The sequence below is a fragment of the Salvelinus fontinalis genome, chromosome 35, assembly GCF_029448725.1.
Source record: "Salvelinus fontinalis isolate EN_2023a chromosome 35, ASM2944872v1, whole genome shotgun sequence".
NCBI classification, from domain to species: domain Eukaryota; kingdom Metazoa; phylum Chordata; class Actinopteri; order Salmoniformes; family Salmonidae; genus Salvelinus; species Salvelinus fontinalis.
In genome coordinates this window covers 614,994-638,884 of record NC_074699.1, presented here as the reverse complement: position 1 = coordinate 638,884, position 23,891 = coordinate 614,994, and the positions used below count along the sequence as shown (strand labels likewise).

General features: G+C 43.9%; 1 protein-coding gene across 1 annotated transcript in view; it reads left to right on the top strand.

The window, feature by feature from the left end:
• Window positions 1-23,891, top strand: part of LOC129834102 (otogelin-like) — a 176,003-nt gene that overhangs the window by 23,889 nt on the left and 128,223 nt on the right. The window contains exons 3-4 of the mRNA XM_055898860.1: window positions 10,797-11,726; window positions 19,149-19,230. Of these exons, the coding sequence (XP_055754835.1) occupies window positions 10,797-11,726; window positions 19,149-19,230 (1,012 nt within the window). The remainder of the gene's footprint in view (window positions 1-10,796; window positions 11,727-19,148; window positions 19,231-23,891) is intronic.

Sequence of the window (23,891 nt, the reverse complement as noted above, 5' to 3'; positions counted from 1 at the left end):
AGGGAATCGTACTGAGACAGGTCAGACAGAGAGACTTTATTATTGGCTGATAAGGAATCGGACTGAGACAGGTCAGACAGAGAGACTTTATTATTGGCTGATAAGGAATCGGACTGAGACAGGTCAGACAGAGAGACTTTATTATTGGCTGATAAGGAATCGGACTGAGACAGGTCAGACAGAGAGACTTTATTATTGGCTGATAAGGAATCGGACTGAGACAGGTCAGACAGAGAGACTTTATTATTGGCTGATAAGGAATCGTACTGAGACAGGTCAGACAGAGAGAATTTATTATTGGCTGATAGGGAATCGTACTGAGACAGGTCAGACAGAGAGACTTTATTATTGGCTGATAAGGAATCGGACTGAGACAGGTCAGACAGAGAGACTTTATTATTGGCTGATAAGGAATCGGACTGAGACAGGTCAGACAGAGAGACTTTATTATTGGCTGATAAGGAATCGTACTGAGACAGGTCAGACAGAGAGAGACTTTATTATTGGCTGATAAGGAATCGAACTGAGACAGGTCAGACAGAGAGAGACTTTATTATTGGCTGATAAGGAATCGTACTGAGACAGGTCAGACAGAGAGACTTTATTATTGGCTGATAAGGAATCAGACTGAGACAGGTCAGACAGAGAGACTTTATTATTGGCTGATAAGGAATCGTACTGAGACAGGTCAAACAGAGAGACTTTATTATTGGCTGATAAGGAATCGTACTGAGACAGGTCAGACAGAGAGACTTTATTATTGGTTGATAAGGATTCAGACTGAGACAGGTCAGACAGAGAGACTTTATTATTGGCTGATAAGGAATCGAACTGAGACAGGTCAGACAGAGAGACTTTATTATTGGCTGATAGGGAATCGGACTGAGAGAGGTCAGACAGAGAGACTTTATTATTGGCTGATAAGGAATCGTACTGAGACAGGTCAGACAGAGAGACTTTATTATTGGCTGATAAGGAATCGGACTGAGACAGGTCAGACAGAGAGACTTTATTATTGGCTGATAAGGAATCGGACTGAGACAGGTCAGACAGAGAGACTTTATTATTGGCTGATAAGGAATCATACTGAGACAGGTCAGACAGAGAGAGACTTTATTATTGGCTGATAAGGAATCGGACTGAGACAGGTCAGACAGAGAGACTTTATTATTGGTTGATAAGGATTCAGACTGAGACAGGTCAGACAGAGAGACTTTATTATTGGCTGATAAGGAATCGAACTGAGACAGGTCAGACAGAGAGACTTTATTATTGGCTGATAGGGAATCGGACTGAGAGAGGTCAGACAGAGAGACTTTATTATTGGCTGATAAGGAATCGTACTGAGACAGGTCAGACAGAGAGACTTTATTATTGGCTGATAAGGAATCGGACTGAGACAGGTCAGACAGAGAGACTTTATTATTGGCTGATAAGGAATCGGACTGAGACAGGTCAGACAGAGAGACTTTATTATTGGCTGATAAGGAATCGTACTGAGACAGGTCAGACAGAGAGAGACTTTATTATTGGCTGATAAGGAATCGGACTGAGACAGGTCAGACAGAGAGACTTTATTATTGGCTGATAAGGAATCGGACTGAGACAGGTCAGACAGAGAGACTTTATTATTGGCTGATAAGGAATCGGACTGAGACAGGTCAGACAGAGAGACTTTATTATTGGCTGATAAGGAATCGTACTGAGACAGGTCAGACAGAGAGAGACTTTATTATTGGCTGATAAGGAATCGGACTGAGACAGGTCAGACAGAGATACTTTATTATTGGCTGATAAGGAATCAGACTGAGACAGGTCAGACAGAGAGACTTTATTATTGGCTGATAAGGAATCGAACTGAGACAGGTCAGACAGAGAGACTTTATTTTTGGCTGGTAAGGAATCGAACTGAGACAGGTCAGACAGAGAGACTTTATTATTGGCTGATAAGGAATCAGACTGAGACAGGTCAGACAGTGAGAGAGACTTTATTATTGGCTGATAAGGAATCAGACTGAGACAGGTCAGACAGAGAGACTTTATTATTGGCTGATAGGGAATCGTACTGACACAGGTCAGACAGGGAGACTTTATTATTGGCTGATAAGGAATCGTACTGAGACAGGTCAGACAGAGAGACTTTATTATTGGCTGATAAAGAATCGTACTGAGACAAGTCAGACAGAGAGACTTTATTATTGGCTGATAGGGAATCGTACTGAGACAGGTCAGACAGAGACTTTATTATTGGCTGATAAGGAATCGAACTGAGACAGGTCAGACAGAGACACTTTATTATTGGCTGATAGGGAATCGTACTGAGACAGGTCAGACAGAGAGACTTTATTATTGGCTGATAAGGAATCAGACTGAGACAGGTCAGACAGAGATACTTTATTATTGGCTGATAAGGAATCAGACTGAGACAAGTCAGACAGAGAGACTTTATTATTGGCTGATAGGGAATCGTACTGAGACAGGTCAGACAGAGAGACTTTATTATTGGCTGATAAGGAATCGGACTGAGACAGGTCAGACAGAGAGACTTTATTATTGGCTGATAAGGAATCGGACTGAGACAGGTCAGACAGAGAGACTTTATTATTGGCTGATAAGGAATCGTACTGAGACAGGTCAGACAGAGAGAATTTATTATTGGCTGATAGGGAATCGTACTGAGACAGGTCAGACAGAGAGACTTTATTATTGGCTGATAAGGAATCGGACTGAGACAGGTCAGACAGAGAGACTTTATTATTGGCTGATAAGGAATCGGACTGAGACAGGTCAGACAGAGAGACTTTATTATTGGCTGATGAGGAATCGTACTGAGACAGGTCAGACAGAGAGAGACTTTATTATTGGCTGATAAGGAATCGAACTGAGACAGGTCAGACAGAGAGAGACTTTATTATTGGCTGATAAGGAATCGTACTGAGACAGGTCAGACAGAGAGACTCTATTATTGGCTGATAAGGAATCGTACTGAGACAGGTCAAACAGAGAGACTTTATTATTGGCTGATAAGGAATCGTACTGAGACAGGTCAGACAGAGAGACTTTATTATTGGTTGATAAGGATTCAGACTGAGACAGGTCAGACAGAGAGACTTTATTATTGGCTGATAAGGAATCGAACTGAGACAGGTCAGACAGAGAGACTTTATTATTGGCTGATAGGGAATCGGACTGAGAGAGGTCAGACAGAGAGACTTTATTATTGGCTGATAAGGAATCGTGCTGAGACAGGCCAGACAGAGAGACTTTATTATTGGCTGATAAGGAATCGGACTGAGACAGGTCAGACAGAGAGACTTTATTATTGTCTGATAAGGAATCGGACTGAGACAGGTCAGACAGAGAGACTTTATTATTGGCTGATAAGGAATCGTACTGAGACAGGTCAGACAGAGAGAGACTTTATTATTGGCTGATAAGGAATCGAACTGAGACAGGTCAGACAGAGAGAGACTTTATTATTGGCTGATAAGGAATCGGACTGAGACAGGTCAGACAGAGATACTTTATTATTGGCTGATAAGGAATCAGACTGAGACAGATCAGACAGAGAGACTTTTTTATTGGCTGATAAGGAATCGAACTGAGACAGGTCAGACAGAGAGACTTTATTTTTGGCTGGTAAGGAATCGAACTGAGACAGGTCAGACAGAGAGACTTTATTATTGGCTGATAAGGAATCAGACTGAGACAGGTCAGACAGAGAGACTTTATTTTTGGCTGATAAGGAATCAGACTGAGACAGGTCAGACAGAGAGACTTTATTATTGGCTGATAGGGAATCGTACTGACACAGGTCAGACAGAGAGACTTTATTATTGGCTGATAAGGAATCGGACTGAGACAGGTCAGACAGAGAGACTTTATTATTGGCTGATAAGGAATCGGACTGAGACAGGTCAGACAGAGAGACTTTATTATTGGCTGATAAGGAATCGGACTGAGACAGGTCAGACAGAGAGACTTTATTATTGGCTGATAAGGAATCGTACTGAGACAGGTCAGACAAAGAGAATTTATTATTGGCTGATAGGGAATCGTACTGAGAAAGGTCAGACAGAGAGACTTTATTATTGGCTGATAAGGAATCGGACTGAGACAGGTCAGACAGAGAGACTTTATTATTGGCTGATAAGGAATCGGACTGAGACAGGTCAGACAGAGAGACTTTATTATTGGCTGATAAGGAATCGTACTGAGACAGGTCAGACAGAGAGAGACTTTATTATTGGCTGATAAGGAATCGAACTGAGACAGGTCAGACAGAGAGAGACTTTATTATTGGCTGATAAGGAATCGTACTGAGACAGGTCAGACAGAGAGAATTTATTATTGGCTGATAGGGAATCGTACTGAGACAGGTCAGACAGAGAGACTTTATTATTGGCTGATAAGGAATCGGACTGAGACAGGTCAGACAGAGAGACTTTATTATTGGCTGATAAGGAATCGGACTGAGACAGGTCAGACAGAGAGACTTTATTATTGGCTGATAAGGAATCGGACTGAGACAGGTCAGACAGAGAGACTTTATTATTGGCTGATAAGGAATAGGACTGAGACAGGTCAGACAGAGAGAATTTATTATTGGCTGATAGGGAATCGTACTGAGACAGGTCAGACAGAGAGACTTTATTATTGGCTGATGAGGAATCGGACTGAGACAGGTCAGACAGAGAGACTTTATTATTGGCTGATAAGGAATCGGACTGAGACAGGTCAGACAGAGAGACTTTATTATTGGCTGATAAGGAATCGTACTGAGACAGGTCAGACAGAGAGAGACTTTATTATTGGCTGATAAGGAATCGAACTGAGACAGGTCAGACAGAGAGAGACTTTATTATTGGCTGATAAGGAATCGTACTGAGACAGGTCAGACAGAGAGACTTTATTATTGGCTGATAAGGAATCGGACTGAGACAGGTCAGACAGAGAGACTTTATTATTGGCTGATAAGGAATCAGACTGAGACAGGTCAGACAGAGAGACTTTATTATTGGCTGATAAGGAATCGTACTGAGACAGGTCAAACAGAGAGACTTTATTATTGGCTGATAAGGAATCGTACTGAGACAGGTCAGACAGAGAGACTTTATTATTGGTTGATAAGGATTCAGACTGAGACAGGTCAGACAGAGAGACTTTATTATTGGCTGATAAGGAATCGAACTGAGACAGGTCAGACAGAGAGACTTTATTATTGGCTGATAGGGAATCGGACTGAGAGAGGTCAGGCAGAGAGACTTTATTATTGGCTGATAAGGAATCTTGCTGAGACAGGTCAGACAGAGAGACTTTATTATTGGCTGATAAGGAATCGGACTGAGACAGGTCAGACAGAGAGACTTTATTATTGGCTGATAAGGAATCGGACTGAGACAGGTCAGACAGAGAGACTTTATTATTGGCTGATAAGGAATCGTACTGAGACAGGTCAGACAGAGAGAGACTTTATTATTGGCTGATAAGGAATCGAACTGAGACAGGTCAGACAGAGAGAGACTTTATTATTGGCTGATAAGGAATCGGACTGAGACAGGTCAGACAGAGATACTTTATTATTGGCTGATAAGGAATCAGACTGAGACAGGTCAGACAGAGAGACTTTATTATTGGCTGATAAGGAATCGAACTGAGACAGGTCAGACAGAGAGACTTTATTTTTGGCTGGTAAGGAATCGAACTGAGACAGGTCAGACAGAGAGACTTTATTATTGGCTGATAAGGAATCAGACTGAGACAGGTCAGACAGAGAGACTTTATTATTGGCTGATAAGGAATCAGACTGAGACAGGTCAGACAGAGAGACTTTATTATTGGCTGATAAGGAATCGTACTGAGACAGGTCAAACAGAGAGACTTTATTATTGGCTGATAAGGAATCGTACTGACACAGGTCAGACAGGGAGACTTTATTATTGGCTGATAAGGAATCGTACTGAGACAGGTCAGACAGAGAGACTTTATTATTGGCTGATAAGGAATCGTACTGAGACAGGTCAGACAGAGAGAATTTATTATTGGCTGATAGGGAATCAGACTGAGACAGGTCAGACAGAGAGACTTTATTATTGGCTGATAAGGAATCGAACTGAGACAGGTCAGACAGAGAGACTTTATTATTGGCTGATAAGGAATCGGACTGAGACAGGTCAGACAGAGAGACTTTATTATTGGCTGATAAGGAATCGTACTGAGACAGGTCAGACAGAGAGAGACTTTATTATTGGCTGATAAGGAATCGAACTGAGACAGGTCAGACAGAGAGACTTTATTATTGGCTGATAAGGAATCGGACTGAGACAGGTCAGACAGAGATACTTTATTATTGGCTGATAAGGAATCAGACTGAGACAGGTCAGACAGAGAGACTTTATTATTGGCTGATAAGGAATCGAACTGAGACAGGTCAGACAGAGAGACTTTATTTTTGGCTGGTAAGGAATCGAACTGAGACAGGTCAGACAGAGAGACTTTATTATTGGCTGATAAGGAATCAGACTGAGACAGGTCAGACAGAGAGACTTTATTATTGGCTGATAGGGAATCGTACTGACACAGGTCAGACAGGGAGACTTTATTATTGGCTGATAAGGAATCGTACTGAGACAGGTCAGACAGAGAGACTTTATTATTGGCTGATAAGGAATCGTACTGAGACAGGTCAGACAGAGAGACTTTATTATTGGCTGATAAGGAATCGGACTGAGACAGGTCAGACAGAGAGACTTTATTATTGGCTGATAAGGAATCAGACTGAGACAGGTCAGACAGAGAGAGAGACTTTATTATTGGCCGATAAGGAATCGGACTGAGACAGGTCAAACAGAGAGAGTTTATTATTGGCTGATAAGGAATCGGACTGAGACAGGTCAGACAGAGAGACTTTATTATTGGCTGATAAGGAATCGGACTGAGAGGTCAGACAGAGAGACTTTATTATTGGCTGATAGGGAATCAGACTGAGACAGGTGAGACAGAGAGACTTTATTATTGGCTGATAAGGAATCGTACTGAGACAGGTCAGACAGAGAGAGACTTTATTATTGGCTGATAAGGAATCGGACTGAGACAGGTCAGACAGAGATACTTTATTATTGGCTGATAAGGAATCAGACTGAGACAGGTCAGACAGAGAGACTTTATTATTGGCTGATAAGGAATCGTACTGAGACAGGTCAGACAGAGAGACTTTATTATTGGCTGATAAGGAATCGTACTGAGACAGGTCAGACAGAGAGACTTTATTATTGGCTGATAAGGAATCGGACTGAGACAGGTCAGACAGAGAGACTTTATTATTGGCTGATAGGGAATCAGACTGAGACAGGTCAGACAGAGAGAGAGACTTTATTATTGGCCGATAAGGAATCGGACTGAGACAGGTCAAACAGAGAGAGTTTATTATTGGCTGATAAGGAATCGGACTGAGACAGGTCAGACAGAGAGACTTTATTATTGGCTGATAAGGAATCGGACTGAGAGGTCAGACAGAGAGACTTTATTATTGGCTGATAGGGAATCAGACTGAGACAGGTGAGACAGAGAGACTTTATTATTGGCTGATAAGGAATCGTACTGAGACAGGTCAGACAGAGAGAGACTTTATTATTGGCTGATAAGGAATCGGACTGAGACAGGTCAGACAGAGATACTTTATTATTGGCTGATAAGGAATCAGACTGAGACAGGTCAGACAGAGAGACTTTATTATTGGCTGATAAGGAATCGAACTGAGACAGGTCAGACAGAGAGACTTTATTTTTGGCTGGTAAGGAATCGAACTGAGACAGGTCAGACAGAGAGACTTTATTATTGGCTGATAAGGAATCAGACTGAGACAGGTCAGACAGAGAGACTTTATTATTGGCTGATAGGGAATCGTACTGACACAGGTCAGACAGGGAGACTTTATTATTGGCTGATAAGGAATCGTACTGAGACAGGTCAGACAGAGAGACTTTATTATTGGCTGATAAGGAATCGTACTGAGATAGGTCAGAAAGAGAGACTTTATTATTGGCTGATAAGGAATCGGACTGAGACAGGTCAGACAGAGAGACTTTATTATTGGCTGATAAGGAATCAGACTGAGACAGGTCAGACAGAGAGAGAGACTTTATTATTGGCCGATAAGGAATCGGACTGAGACAGGTCAAACAGAGAGAGTTTATTATTGGCTGATAAGGAATCGGACTGAGACAGGTCAGACAGAGAGACTTTATTATTGGCTGATAAGGAATCGGACTGAGAGGTCAGACAGAGATACTTTATTATTGGCTGATAAGGCATCGTACTGAGACAGGTCAGACAGAGAGACTTTATTATTGGCTGATAAGGAATCAGACTGAGACAGGTGAGACAGAGAGTCTTTATTATTGGCTGATAAGGAATCGTACTGAGACAGGTCAGACAGAGAGACTTTATTATTGGCTGATAAGGCATCGTACTGAGACAGGTCAGACAGAGAGACTTTATTATTGGCTGATAAGGAATCGGACTGAGACAGGTCAGACAGAGAGACTTTATTATTGGCTGATAAGGATTCGGACTGAGACAGGTCAGACAGAGAGACTTTATTATTGGCTGATAAGGCATCATACTGAGACAGGTCAGACAGAGAGACTTTATTATTGGCTGATAAGGAATCAGACTGAGACAGGTGAGACAGAGAGTCTTTATTATTGGCTGATAAGGAATCGTACTGAGACAGGTCAGACAGAGAGACTTTATTATTGGCTGATAAGGCATCGTACTGAGACAGGTCAGACAGAGAGACTTTATTATTGGCTGATAAGGAATCGGACTGAGACAGGTCAGACAGAGAGACTTTATTATTGGCTGATAAGGATTCGGACTGAGACAGGTCAGACAGAGAGACTTTATTATTGGCTGATAAGGCATCGTACTGAGACAGGTCAGACAGAGAGACTTTATTATTGGCTGATAAGGAATCAGACTGAGACAGGTGAGACAGAGAGTCTTTATTATTGGCTGATAAGGAATCGTACTGAGACAGGTCAGACAGAGAGACTTTATTATTGGCTGATAAGGCATCGTACTGAGACAGGTCAGACGGAGAGACTTTATTATTGGCTGATAAGGAATCAGACTGAGACAGGTCAGACAGAGAGACTTTCTTATTGGCTGATAAGGATTCGGACTGAGAGAGGTCAAATAGAGATAAATCATTATTCCATTATCATTTATAATGAGTTACTCTGAATAAAAAAACAATGTCATTTTCTCCCTTTGATCTATTTTGACCCACGAAGAGGTTCCAGATTCCACCAACGTGAGAGGACGGATGGTCTCTGGTCGGTCTATAATTGAAAAGATTTACTATCAACACCAGAAACATAAATCACGTCTCTTTTCCTGACATTGAATATTTCAAAGTGTGACATTAAATATTTCCTGACTGTTGTGTGTGTGTCAGTTAGTGGTCTAGTGTGATAACTTCTTTCTGGCTATTTGTGTCCAGCACACTGCTGGGTTAGGTAGATTTATGGGCCTGTGTGAGGGACCAGTCTCTGGACAGCTGCTGCTACCGTCACAGAAATCAAGACAGCACAGGGGGTGCCCTCAGCCCTCAGCCCTCAGCCCTCAGCCCTCAGCCCTCAGCCCTCAGCCCTCAGCCCTCAGCCCTCAGTCCTCAGCTCCTTGGTGTGACCCTGGACAATACCCTGTCGTTCTCTGCAAACATCAAAGCAGTGACTCGCTGCTGCAGGTTCATGCTCTACAACATCTTTAGAGTACAACCCTACGTCACACAGGAAGCAGCACAGGTTCTAATCCAGGCACGTCTCCCATCTGGACTACTGAAACTCTCAGTTGGCTAGTTTCACCACTAGTGCCATCAAACCCCTGCAACTTATTCAGAACGCTGTAGCCCACCTGGTGTTCAACCTTCCTAAGTCCTCCCATGTCACCCCGCTCCTCCACACACTCTATTGACTTCCAGTGGAAGCTCACATCCACTACAAGACCATGGTGTTTACCTACGGAACAGCAAGAGGAACTGACCCTCCTTACCTTCAGGGTATGCTCAAACCCTACACCCCAACCCGAGTACTCCGTTCTGCAACCTCTGGTCTCTTGACCCTCCCACCCCTACGGGAGGGCAGCTCCCACTCAGCCCAGTCCAAGCTCTTATCTGTCCTGGCATCCCAAAGGTGGAGTCAGCTTCCCCTTGAAGCTAGGACAGTCCCTTCCCATCTTCCCGAAAACATCTGAAACCCTACCTCTTCAAATGGTATCTACCTCATCAAATGGTATCTACCTCTTCAAATGGTATCTACCTCATCAAATGGTATCTACCTCATCAAATGGTATCTACCTCTTCAAATGGTATCTACCTCTTCAAATGGTATCTACCTCTTCAAATGGTATCTACCTCTTCAAATGGTATCTACCTCTTCAAATGGTATCTACCTCATCAAATGGTATCTACCTCTTCAAATGGTTTCTACCTCTTCAAATGGTATCTACCTCATCAAATGGTATCTACCTCTTCAAATGGTATCTACCTCTTCAAATGGTATCTACCTCATCAAATGGTTTCTACCTCTTCAAATGGTATCTACCTCATCAAATGGTATCTACCTCTTCAAATGGTATCTACCTCTTCAAATGGTATCTACCTCATCAAATGGTATCAACCTCTACAAATGGTATCTACCTCATCAAATGGTATCAACCTCTTCAAATGGTTTCTACCTCTTCAAATGGTATCAACCTCTTCAAATGGTCAACCTCTTCAAATGGCCTCTCAGTACTCTGTCAGGGAGCTACCCTCTCAGTACTCTGTCAGGGAGCTACCCTCTCAGTACTCTGTCAGGGAGCTACCCTCTCAGTACTCTGTCAGGGAGCTACCCTCTCAGTACTCCGTCAGGGAGCTACCCTCTCAGTACTCTGTCAGGGAGCTACCCTCTCAGTACTCTGTCAGGGAGTTACCCTCTCAGTACTCTGTCAGGAAGATACCCTCTCACTACTCTGTCAGGGAGCTACCCTCTCAGTACTCTGTCAGGGAGCTACCCTCTCACTACTCTGTCAGGGAGCTACCCTCTCAGTACTCTGTCAGGGAGCTACTCTCTCAGTACTCTGTCAGGGAGCTACCCTCTCAGTACTCTGTCAGGGAGCTACCCTCTCAGTACTCTGTCAGGGAGCTACCCTCTCAGTACTCTGTCAGGGAGCTACCCTCTCAGTACTCTGTCAGGGAGCTACCCTCTCAGTACTCTGTCAGGGAGCTACCCTCTCACTACTCTGTCAGGGAGCTACCCTCTCAGTACTCTGTCAGGGAGCTACCCTCTCAGTACTCTGTCAGGGAGCTACCCTCTCACTACTCTGTCAGGGAGCTACCCTCTCAGTACTCTGTCAGGGAGCTACTCTCTCAGTACTCTGTCAGGGAGCTACCCTCTCAGTACTCTGTCAGGGAGCTACCCTCTCAGTACTCTGTCAGGGAGCTACCCTCTCAGTACTCTGTCAGGGAGCTACCCTCTCAGTACTCTGTCAGGGAGCTACCCTCTCAGTACTCTGTCAGGGAGCTACCCTCTCACTACTCTGTCAGGGAGCTACCCTCTCACTACTCTGTCAGGGAGCTACCCTCTCACTACTCTGTCAGGGAGCTACCCTCTCACTACTCTGTCAGGGAGCTACCCTCTCACTACTCTGGTCACGGTGTTCTCACTCTGAGGAAGCCCAGGGTTTACGTCATACAAACACACAGTCTGTCACACTGCCTCCAACCAAAGCAACGTCTTCAATATGGGACAAGACACTCAATCTGCTGCAACAGAGTTTCTCAGATGTTCCTTATAGTAGAGGGAATGTATCGAAGAGAAACCTCACTAAGAGTTCAAACTGGCAGAGTGAAGGAAAGCACACGTGTGTGACAAGGTCTCTACAGAACAGGTTGCTGGAACCTGATGGACACTTTTGGACAGGGTATGTTGTCCTCAAGAGAAGTTGTCACACAGAGGTGTCCCTGGTGGTGACACGTTCAAATCGTTTCCCCTCAACCAGCTACTCTAACATTAGTTCCATTCCATTTCTCAGGCTGGACAGCTATGCCAATCACTTCTCACACCGTTATCATAGCATAACAGACACCCACAGTATGGTCAGGGATATCTCTCTCTCTCTCTCTCTCTCTCTCTCTCTCTCTCTCTCTCTCTCTCTTTCTCTCTCTCTCTCTCTCTACTCCCTCTCTCTGTCTCTCTCTTTCTGTCTCTCTCTCTCTGTCTCTCTCTCTCTCTGCACCTGTTGTTGGCTCTTCAAAGTAACATGACACAGGACTCTCTGTAACATGGTGGGGAGCCTTGGGTGACGCTCTCTGGCACACATGACACCTCAAGGAGCATAGAGATACAAGCAGAGTCACATCTAGGCAACATTTGATCCAAACTCGCAACCTGATGCTACCTTCTGCCATCGAGTGCATTTAGATTCTGGTTCGTAGAACTTCAGAACAACACCAGAATCTGGTATGAACACAACATTTGTGGGTTACTGCTGAGTCCTGTTCCACTATGTCCAGTCGCTGCCCTCTCCCCCTCCTCTCCTCTCTCTATTCACAGAGACAACAGCTGTCCATGGCCAGGGATGAAGAGGCTACTTTGAGGGTGCCAGACAGTCTGACTGCCTCTCCAATCAAAGAGGCCCAGAGGTCCTGCTGGCTCTCTCTCTCTCTCTACAAACACACACATGAACACATGCACGTAAACACACACACACACACATGCATGGTTACAAACGTATACAAGTGCTCATGCGAACATGAACACAAGCACACACACTTTGGTACCATTCAGAAATGTGTGTGTGTGTGTGTGTGTGTGTTTCTCTGACTCGACCACCGTCATACTGTAGACCACCATCATACTGTATAGCACCATATCCCATCATACTGTAGACCACCCTATCCCATCATACTGTAGACCACCCTATCCCATCATACTGTAGACCACTATCATACTGTAGACCACCCTATCCTATCATACTGTAGACCACCCTCTCCCATCATACTGTAGACCACCCTATCCTATCATACTGTAGACCACCCTCGCCCATCATACTGTAGACCACCCTTGCCCATCATACTGTAGACCACCCTCTCCCATCATACTGTAGACCACCCTATCCCATCATACTGTAGACCACCCTCGCCCATCATACTGTAGACCACCCTATCCCATCATACTGTAGACCACCATCATACTGTAGACCACCCTATCCCATCATACTGTAGACCACCCTCATACTGTAGACCACCATCATACTGTAGACCACCCTATCCTATCATACTGTAGACCACCCTCTCCCATCATACTGTAGACCACCCTATGCTATCATACTGTAGACCACCCTCTCCCATCATACTGTAGACCTCCCTCTCCCATTATACTGTAGACCACCCTATCCCATCATACTGTAGACCACCCTATCCCATCATACTGTAGACCACCCTATCCTATCATACTGTAGACCACCCTATCCCATCATACTGTAGACCACCCTATCCTATCATACTGTAGACCACCATATCCCATCATACTGTAGACCACCCTATCCTATCATACTGTAGACCACCCTCATACTGTAGACCACCCTATCCTATCATACTGTAGACCACCCTCATACTGTAGACCACCCTATCCTATCATACTGTAGACCACCCTATCCTATCATACTGTAGACCATGCTATCCTATCATACTGTAGACCACCCTCATACTGTAGACTACCCTATCCTATCATACTGTAGACCACCCTCTCCTATCATACTGCTGACCACCCTCATACTGTAGACTAACCTCATACTGTTAACCACCCTCATACTGTAGACCACCCTCATACTGTAGACTACCCTCATACTGTAGACCACCCTCATACTGTAGACTACCCTCATACTGTTGACCACCCTCATACTGTAGACTACCCTCATACTGTAGACCACCCTCATACTGTTGACTACCCTATCATATCATACTGTAGACCACCCTATCCTATCATACTGTAGACCACCCTCATACTGTAGACCACCATCATACTGTAGACCACCCTCATACTGTAGACTACCCTCATACTGTTGACCACCCTCATACTGTAGACCACCCTCATACTGTAGACCACCCTCATACTGTAGACCACCCTATCCTATCAGACTGTAGACCACCCTCATACTGTAGACCACCATCATACTGTAGACTACCCTCATACTGTAGACAACCCTCATACTGTTGACCACCCTCATACTGTAGACTACCCTCATACTGTAGACTACCCTCATACTGTAGACTACCCTCATACTGTTGACCACCCTCATACTGTAGACTACCCTCATACTGTTGACCACCCTCATACTGTAGACTACCCTCATACTGTTGACCACCCTCATACTGTAGACCACCCTATCCCATCATACTGTAGACCACCATCATACTGTAGACCACCCTCTCCCATCATACTGTAGACCACCATCATACTGTAGACCACCCTCTCCCATCATACTGTAGACCACCATCATACTGTAGACCACCCTCTCCCATCATACTGTAGACCACCCTATCAGATGATTTCAGGGTTGTGTTTAGTATTTGGTATTATCAGATGATTTCAGGGTTGTGTTTAGTGTTTGGTATTATCAGATGATTTCAGGGTTGTGTTTAGTATTTGGTATTATCAGATGATTTCAGGGTTGTGTTTAGTATTTGGTATTATCAGATGATTTCTTAGTTTCCAGTTTAAGTTGACATTTTACTCCTGTGCGATGTCTTACTTGGAAGAGCTTGATTTATTTTTTTATATCATGGATATATACAAGTCAGTAAAAATTAATTTAGTAGTAATAAATGATATAATTTAGAGGTGGCTAAAAACTTGTGGTCTATTTTGAAGTGGAGTATAGCGTTTCTACTACACCTTCTTGAACCACGTTATACAGCAGGGGGTTCAGTCATATTAAAGAGTTATCATGAACATAATTAACAGCTGATTAGAAGTACACAACGAAGAAGAAGAAGATGAAGAAGAAGTAGACAACGAAGAAGAAGAAGAGTAAGAAGAAGAAGTAGACAACGAAGAAGAAGAAGAAGTAGACAACGAAGAAGAAGAAGAGTAAGAAGAAGAAGTAGACAACGAAGAAGAGTAAGAAGAAGAAGTAGACAACGAAGAACAAGAAGTAGACAACGAAGAAGAAGAAGAGTAAGAAGAAGAAGTAGACAACGAAGAAGAAGAAGAAGAGTAAGAAGAAGAAGTAGACAACGAAGAAGAAGAAGAGTAAGAAGAAGAAGTAGACAACGAAGAAGAAGAAGAAGAGTAAGAAGAAGAAGTAGACAACGAAGAAGAAGAATATCAAGAAAAAGAAGTAGACAGCGAAGAAGAAGAATGTCACGCCCTGACCTTAGAGAACCTTTTATTTCTCTATTTTGGGGAGGTCAGGATGTGACTAGGGTGGGTAGTCTAGTTTTTTATTTTCTATGTTGGCCTGGTATGGTTCCCAATCAGAGGCAGCTGTCTATCGTTGTCTCTGATTGGGATATTAGGCATCCTTTTCCCACCTGTTGTGTGTGGGATCTTGATCTTGTATTGTTGCTTTTTAGCCCTACAAAGCTCTACGTTTCATTTGGTACTCTTTCTTGTTTTGTGCCGGTTATCACAAATAAAAAATTATTAACCTACCCCACGCTGCATCTTGATCCAACCATCCTTCCAACAACGATCGTTACAAAGAATAAAAAGAAGAAGATGAAGAAGATGAAGATGATGTCATCGTGAGCACCCTTTTTTATGGATACGTGAAATTTCATAACATTTAAAACCATGACCAGAGAGACTGTTAAAGGATACAGCAGACAGCTGCTGTTTAAATGACTGACTTCATGTCTGAGTTTGATTCAGCACAGTCAACACTGTTTTTATTCAACCCCATTACAAAACATAAAACGCTCTTCTTCTCTACTTCCAATTGGCGCTGCAGCTGCACTAGATGAGAAGTTCTGTTTTGTTATTAGCAGCTCGTCATGTCTATTTTAATTTCGAGGAGTATTTCACTTTCTCTGGTCATAGAAACAACATGAATTTGTGCACGAGGCAGAGGAGGTGAGACAGGAGTTTCGCCATCAGGTGGAAGACTGTGTCCTCTCTCTCTGGTTAGTGTCACCAGAGGGAGTAAAATATCCAACCCTGTGTAACATCTATAGTGGTCTGGGTACACACTGTAGTTAAATATCCAACCCTGTGTAACATCTATAGTGGTCTGGGTACATATCCAACCCTGTGTAACATCTATAGTGGTCTGGGTACACACTGTAGTTAAATATCCAACCCTGTGTAACATCTATAGTGGTCTGGGTACATATCTAACCCTGTGTAACATCTATAGTGGTCTGGGTACACACTGTAGTGAAATATCCAACCCTGTGTAACATCTATAGTGGTCTGGGTACACACTGTAGTGAAATATCCAACCCTGTGTAACATCTATAGTGGTCTAGGTACACACTGTAGTGAAATATCCAACCCTGTGTAACACCTATAGTGGTCTGGGTAGACACTGTAGTGAAATATCCAACCCTGTGTACCACCTATAGTGGTCTGGGTACACACTGTAGTGAAATATCCAACCCTGTGTAACATCTATAGTGGTCTGGGTACACACTGTAGTGAAATATCCAGCCCTGTGTAACATCTATAGTGGTCTGGGTACATATCCAACCCTGTGTAACATCTATAGTGGTCTGGGTACACACTGTAGTTAGATATCCAACCCTGTGTAACATCTATAGTGGTCTGGGTACACACTGTAGTGAAATATCCAGCCCTGTGTAACATCTATAGTGGTCTGGGTACATATCCAGCCCTGTGTAACATCTATAGTGGTCTGGGTACATATCCAACCCTGTGTAACATCTATAGTGGTCTGGGTACACACTGTAGTTAGATATCCAACCCTGTGTAACATCTATAGTGGTCTGGGTACACACTGTAGTGAAATATCCAGCCCTGTGTAACATCTATAGTGGTCTGGGTACATATCCAGCCCTGTGTAACATCTATAGTGGTCTGGGTACATATCCAACCCTGTGTAACATCTATAGTGGTCTGGGTACATATCCAACCCTGTGTAACATCTATAGTGGTCTGGGTACACACTGTAGTTAGATATCCAACCCTGTGTAACATCTATAGTGGTCTGGGTACACACTGTATTTAAATATCCAACCCTGTGTAACATCTATAGTGGTCTGGGTACAAACTGTAGTTAAATATCCAACCCTGTGTAACACCTATAGTGGTCTGGGTACATATCCAACCCTGTGTAACATCTATAGTGGTCTGGGTACACACTGTAGTTAAATATCCAACCCTGTGTAACATCTATAGTGGTCTGGGTACATATCCAACCCTGTGTAACACCTATAGTGGTCTGGGTACATATCCAACCCTGTGTAACATCTATAGTGGTCTGGGTACACACTGTAGTTAAATATCCAACCCTGTGTAACACCCAAAGCCCCATGGGTACACGTTGTTTACGACCCAGCCTTGTACACCCACCCACAGCTTTGTGGACCCTGTGCCAGAGTGTTAATAATAGAACCAGGATCAGTTTTCACTAGAGGGCTTTAAGGTTGAGACAGGACACATACTACAGTCTGAGGAGAAAGAACATAGAAAACAGACAGAAAACACTCTGACCTGTCACTGACCTGTCACTGACCTGTCTCCTTCCTCCCCTGGTGGGAGATCACTGGCTGAATCACTGTCATATCTCTACATTCCAGGTTAGAGGGCACCTATCGTAAACTGGATGGTTCCAGGTTAGAGGTCCTATCGTAAACTGGATGGTTCCAGGTTAGAGGTCCTATCGTAAACTGGATGGTTCCAGGTTAGAGGTACCTATTGTAAACTGGATGGTTCCAGGTTAGAGGGTACCTATCGTAAACTGGATGGTTCCAGGTTAGAGGTACCTATCGTAAACTGGATGGTTCCAGGTTAGAGGGTACCTATCGTAAACTGGATGGTTCCAGGTTAAATGGTACCTATCGTAAACTGGATGGTTCCAGGTTAAATGGTACCTATCGTAAACTGGATGGTTCCAGGTTAAATGGTACCTATCGTAAACTGGATGGTTCCAGGTTAAATGGTACCTATCGTAAACTGGATGGTTCCAGGTTAGAGGGTACCTATCGTAAACTGGATGGTTCCAGGTTAAAGGTTACCTGTCGTTAACTGGATGGTTCCAGGTTAAATGGTACCTATCGTAAACTGGATGGTTCCAGGTTAGAGGGTACCTATCGTAAACTGGATGGTTCCAGGTTAAATGGTACCCATCGTAAACTGGATGGTTCCAGGTTAAATGGTACCTATCGTTAACTGGATGGTTCCAGGTTAAATGGTACCTATCGTAAACTGGATGGTTCCAGGTTAAATGGTACCCATCGTAAACTGGATGGTTCCAGGTTAAATGGTACCTATCGTAAACTGGATGGTTCCAGGTTAGAGGGTACCTATCGTAAACTGGATGGTTCCAGGTTAAATGGTACCTATCATAAACTGGATGTTTCCAGGTTAGAGGGTACCTATCGTAAACTGGATGGTTCCAGGTTAGAGGGTACCTATCGTAAACTGGATGGTTCCAGGTTAAATGGTACCTATCGTAAACTGGATGGTTCCAGGTTAGAGGGTACCTATCGTAAACTGGATGGTTCCAGGTTAAAGGTTACCTGTCGTTAACTGGATGGTTCCAGGTTAAATGGTACCTATCGTAAACTGGATGGTTCCAGGTTAGAGGGTACCTATCGTAAACTGGATGGTTCCAGGTTAAATGGTACCCATCGTAACCTGGATGGTTCCAGGTTAAATGGTACCTATCGTAAACTGGATAGTTCCAGGTTAAATGGTACCTATCGTAAACTGGATGGTTCCAGGTTAAATGGTACCTATCGTAAACTGGATGGTTCCAGGTTAAATGGTACCCATCGTAAAGTGTGGATGGTGAGGAAGTGTTGTATCCCTTTGGTTCCCACCGAGTTCTAGAGGAGTCGTTGATTGACACAAGGGGCAGGTGTGTGTGTGTGTTTGTGTTTTTGTGTGTCTTTGTGTGTGTGTGTGCTCTCCAAGTAGTCGTTACTCTGCCTCACCTGTTTGAGGACCAATCCCATGACCTTTGACCTGTTGACCAACTTCCTGCCCCGGAGAGCAGAAGGTGTAATGCTTCCCCACTCCACCCCTGGCAACAGGCATCCTGTAAAATGACTGGTCATGAGCTTTGACCTGTTGACCAACAGGAAAGCAGATGGTGTAATCCTGTATTGCTTCTCCCCTCCACCCCTGGCAACAGGTGTCCTGTAAAATGACTGGTCATGAGCTATGCCATAAGATCAGTCCTTAGCGAACCACAATCCACCCACACCCCCACCTCCATACTCCCACAATTCATTACCGCTCCAGCCTGAGGTTAAGTTTCAGAGGTGATTGTAGGTAACCTTTCACTCACTCACTCACTCACTCACTCATTCACTCATTCACTCACACACACACATACATACACACACATGCTCCTCAACACTCTGTGGAACAAAATAGAGGATTATACATAAATCTATAGATGACTCATAGATAGAACATATCTATAGATAATTCATAGATAGAACATATCTATAGATAACTCATAGATAGAACGTATCTATAGATAATTCATAGATAGAACGTATCTATAGATAACTCATAAATAGAACATATCTATAGATGACTCATAGATAGAACACATCTATAGATGACTCAGATAGAACATATCTATAGATGACTCATAGATAGAACATATCTATAGATGACTCATAGATAGAACATATCTATAGATGACTCATTAATAGAACATATCTATAGATGACTCATAGATAGAACACATCTATAGATGACTCATAGATAGAACATATCTATAGATGACTCATAGATAGAACATATCTATAGATGACTCATAGATAGAACATATCTATAGATGACTCATTAATAGAACACATCTATAGATGACTCATAGATAGAACACATCTATAGATGACTCATAGATAGAACATATCTATAGATGACTCATAGATAGAACACATCTATACATGACTCATTAATAGAACACATCTATAGATGACTCATAGATAGAACATATATATACATGACTCATAGATAGAACATATCTATACATGACTCATAGATAGAACATATCTATACATGACTCATAGATAGAACATATCTATAGATGACTCATAGATAGAACATATCTATAGATGACTCATTAATAGAACACATCTATAGATGACTCATAGATAGAACATATCTATAGATTACTCATAGATAGAACACATCTATACATGACTCATATCTATAGACTTACCTGAGAAAGTTCCTGCTTGGAATTGTAGAATATACAACCTGTTGTTATTATTATAGCTCCCTTAGTTCAACTACCTCAGTGGAAAATGTTAAACGATGACTGCTTGTGTCACAGTGAGCTCTTGGTGTCTGTCCAACCTCTTAGCTGGTACTCAGTATTTTATTTACCCTGCAAAACTGTATGTGTGTTGAGATTCACTCCTCTCTGCTTACCGAGGCCTTGTCAGAGGGAGGGAGGGATGGAGGGAGGTAGGGAGGGAGAGGGAGAGAGGGAGGGAGGGAGAGGGAGAGAGGGAGGGAGGGAGGGAGGGAGAGGGAGAGAGGGCGGGAGGGAGAGAGGGCGGGAGGGAGAGAGGGCGGGAGAGGGGGAGAGAGAGAGGGAGAAGGAGAGGGAGCGATGGAGAGAGAGGGAGGGAGGTAGAGAGAGAGAGAGAGAGAGAGAGAGAGAGAGAGAGAGAGAGAGAGAGAGAGAGAGGGAGTGAGGGAGGGAGAGAGAGAGAGAGAGGGAGTGAGTGAGAGAGAGAGGGGGGAGAGGGAGAGAGAGAGAGGGAAAGAGGGAGAGAGGGAGAGAGAGAAAGAGGGAGAGAGAGAGAGAGAGAGAGAGGGGGAGGGAGGGAGGGAGGGAGGGAGGGAGGGAGGGGGGAGAGAGAGAGAGAGAGAGAGAGAGAGAGAGAGAGAGAGAGAGAGAGAGAGAGAGAGAGAGAGAGAGAGAGAGAGAGAGAGGGGGAGTGAGGGAGGGAGAGAGGGAGAGAGAGAGAGGGAGAGGGAGAGAGAGAGAGGGAAAGAGGGAGAGAGGGAAAGAGGGAAAGAGGGAGAGAGAGAGAGAGAGGGAGAGAGAGAGAGAGAGAGAGAGAGAGAGAGAGAGAGAGAGAGAGAGAGAGAGAGAGAGAGAGAGAGAGAGAGAGAGGTAAGTGTAAAAACCATGTCTAGACCTGTTGGTCCTTAGCGTTGGGTAATCATCAACATTGGGTACATTACTATTCGGGAAGCCATTTTGACGACTGTGACCAATGTCTTGAACTAATCCTGATGTCAACAAGCTCCCGCGTTACCACAAAAGAATGGAAAGACATCATGATGACTAACAACTGAAAGTAGGAGATGTCCTCACACATGACTAACCTTGCCTGAGACCTGAAGACTTGTGATGGGTCTAAACACAGCCAGTCACTCTTCCAAAAACGCCTTGGTGTCCTATAACATGGTACAAGAAGACTGAATCTGTCATTTCAGCAGTGTCTTTCTGCATGCAGCTGGATAATCTGCTAGCAATGTGATCCTCAACAAGGAATCTGGGGTCACTGGCAAGCTGGAAATGTTCCTCATTGCAACACCCAGTCACTTACTGCCATACCAGGCACGCTCACCATGGACATTCCACCATGGTGTATATAGTACAGGCACAAACTGCCTCTAGTACAATAGTTGTCCTGGAAAAGGACGTCAAGCCCTCTGCCTCTAGTACAATAGTCATCCTGGAAAAGGACGTCAATCCCTCTGCCTCTAGTACAATAGTTGTGCTGGAAAAGGACGTCAATCTGCCTCTTACCTCCATTTACCTCTGTCTTCTCTACAGTCAGTCAGCCAGTCAGCCAGTCAGCCAGTCAGTCAGTCAGCCAGTCAGCCAGCCAGTCAGTCATTCAGCCAGTCAGTCAGCCAGCCAGTCAGTCAGACAGTCATTCAGCCAATCAGTCAGCCAGTCATTCAGCCAGTCAGCCAGCCAGTCATTCATTCAGTCAGCCAGTCAGTCAGCTAGTCATCCAGTCAGTCATCTAGTCAGTCAGCTAGTCAGTCAGCCAGTCAGCAAGTCAGTGTGTAAAGCCTATCATAGTCAACACCGTGTTATAGTGGGATTTTAGTGAGTAGTGATGTTGCTAGCGTCCTAGTGAATGACTTATAGGTCCGTAGTGATGTTGCTAGCGTCCTAGTGAATGACTTATAGGTCCGTAGTGATGTTGCTAGCGTCCTAGTGAATGACTTATAGGTCCGTAGTGATGTTGCTAGCGTCCTAGTGAATGACTTATAGGTCCGTAGTGATGTTGCTAGCGTCCTAGTGAATGACTTATAGGTCCGTAGTGATGTTGCTAGCCTCCTAGTGAATGACTTATAGGTCCGTAGTGATGTTGCTAGCGTCCTAGTGAATGACTTATAGGTCCGTAGTGATGTTGCTAGCGTCCTAGTGAATGACTTATAGGTCCGTAGTGATGTTGCTAGCGTCCTAGTGAATGACTTATAGGTCCGTAGGGATGTTGCTAGCGTCCTAGTGAATTACTTATAGGTCCGTAGTGATGTTGCTAGCCTCCTAGTGAATGACTTATAGGTCCGTAGTGATGTTGCTAGCGTCCTAGTGAATTACTTATAGGTCCGTAGTGATGTTGCTAGCCTCCTAGTGAATGACTTATAGGTCCGTAGGGATGTTGCTAGCGTCCTAGTGAATTACTTATAGGTCCGTAGTGATGTTGCTAGCCTCCTAGTGAATGACTTATAGGTCCGTAGTGATGTTGCTAGCGTCCTAGTGAATTACTTATAGGTCCGTAGTGATGTTGCTAGCCTCCTAGTGAATGACTTATAGGTCCGTAGGGATGTTGCTAGCGTCCTAGTGAATTACTTATAGGTCCGTAGTGATGTTGCTAGCCTCCTAGTGAATGACTTATAGGTCCGTAGTGATGTTGCTAGCGTCCTAGTGAATGACTTATAGGTCCGTAGTGATGTTGCTAGCCTCCTAGTGAATGACTTATAGGTCCGTAGGGATGTTGCTAGCGTCCTAGTGAATTACTTATAGGTCCGTAGTGATGTTGCTAGCCTCCTAGTGAATGACTTATAGGTCCGTAGTGATGTTGCTAGCGTCCTAGTGAATTACTTATAGGTCCGTAGTGATGTTGCTAGCGTCCTAGTGAATGACTTATAGGTCCGTAGTGATGTTGCTAGCCTCCTAGTGAATGACTTATAGGTCCGTAGTGATGTTGCTAGCGTCCTAGTGAATGACTTATAGGTCCGTAGTGATGTTGCTAGCCTCCTAGTGAATGACTTATAGGTCCGTAGTGATGTTGCTAGCGTCCTAGTGAATGACTTATAGGTCCGTAGGGATGTTGCTAGCGTCCTAGTGAATTACTTCTAGGTCCGTAGGGATGTTGCTAGCGTCCTAGTGAATGACTTATAGGTCCGTAGTGATGTTGCTATGACTTATAGTTCTCCACTAGCAGAAAGTTACCATAGACATGCCAAGTTACATCTTGATGACAAGAAAATAGCAATTCATTGATTCATATTTATCATAATTAGATTCCTCTACACACATTTACAATGTGAACAACAGTGTAGTCTGTACAGGCAGTGCAACACACAACAACACAGTCAAGTGCACAGGCAGCAGCACACATAAAAGGGACCTGCAAGCTGCCATGCGTCAGGACGTGTCAGCTACCCCCAACATCTGCTGTATTTCATAGAGGAATTGGACAAGGCAGGGGGGGTTTTTCTAAC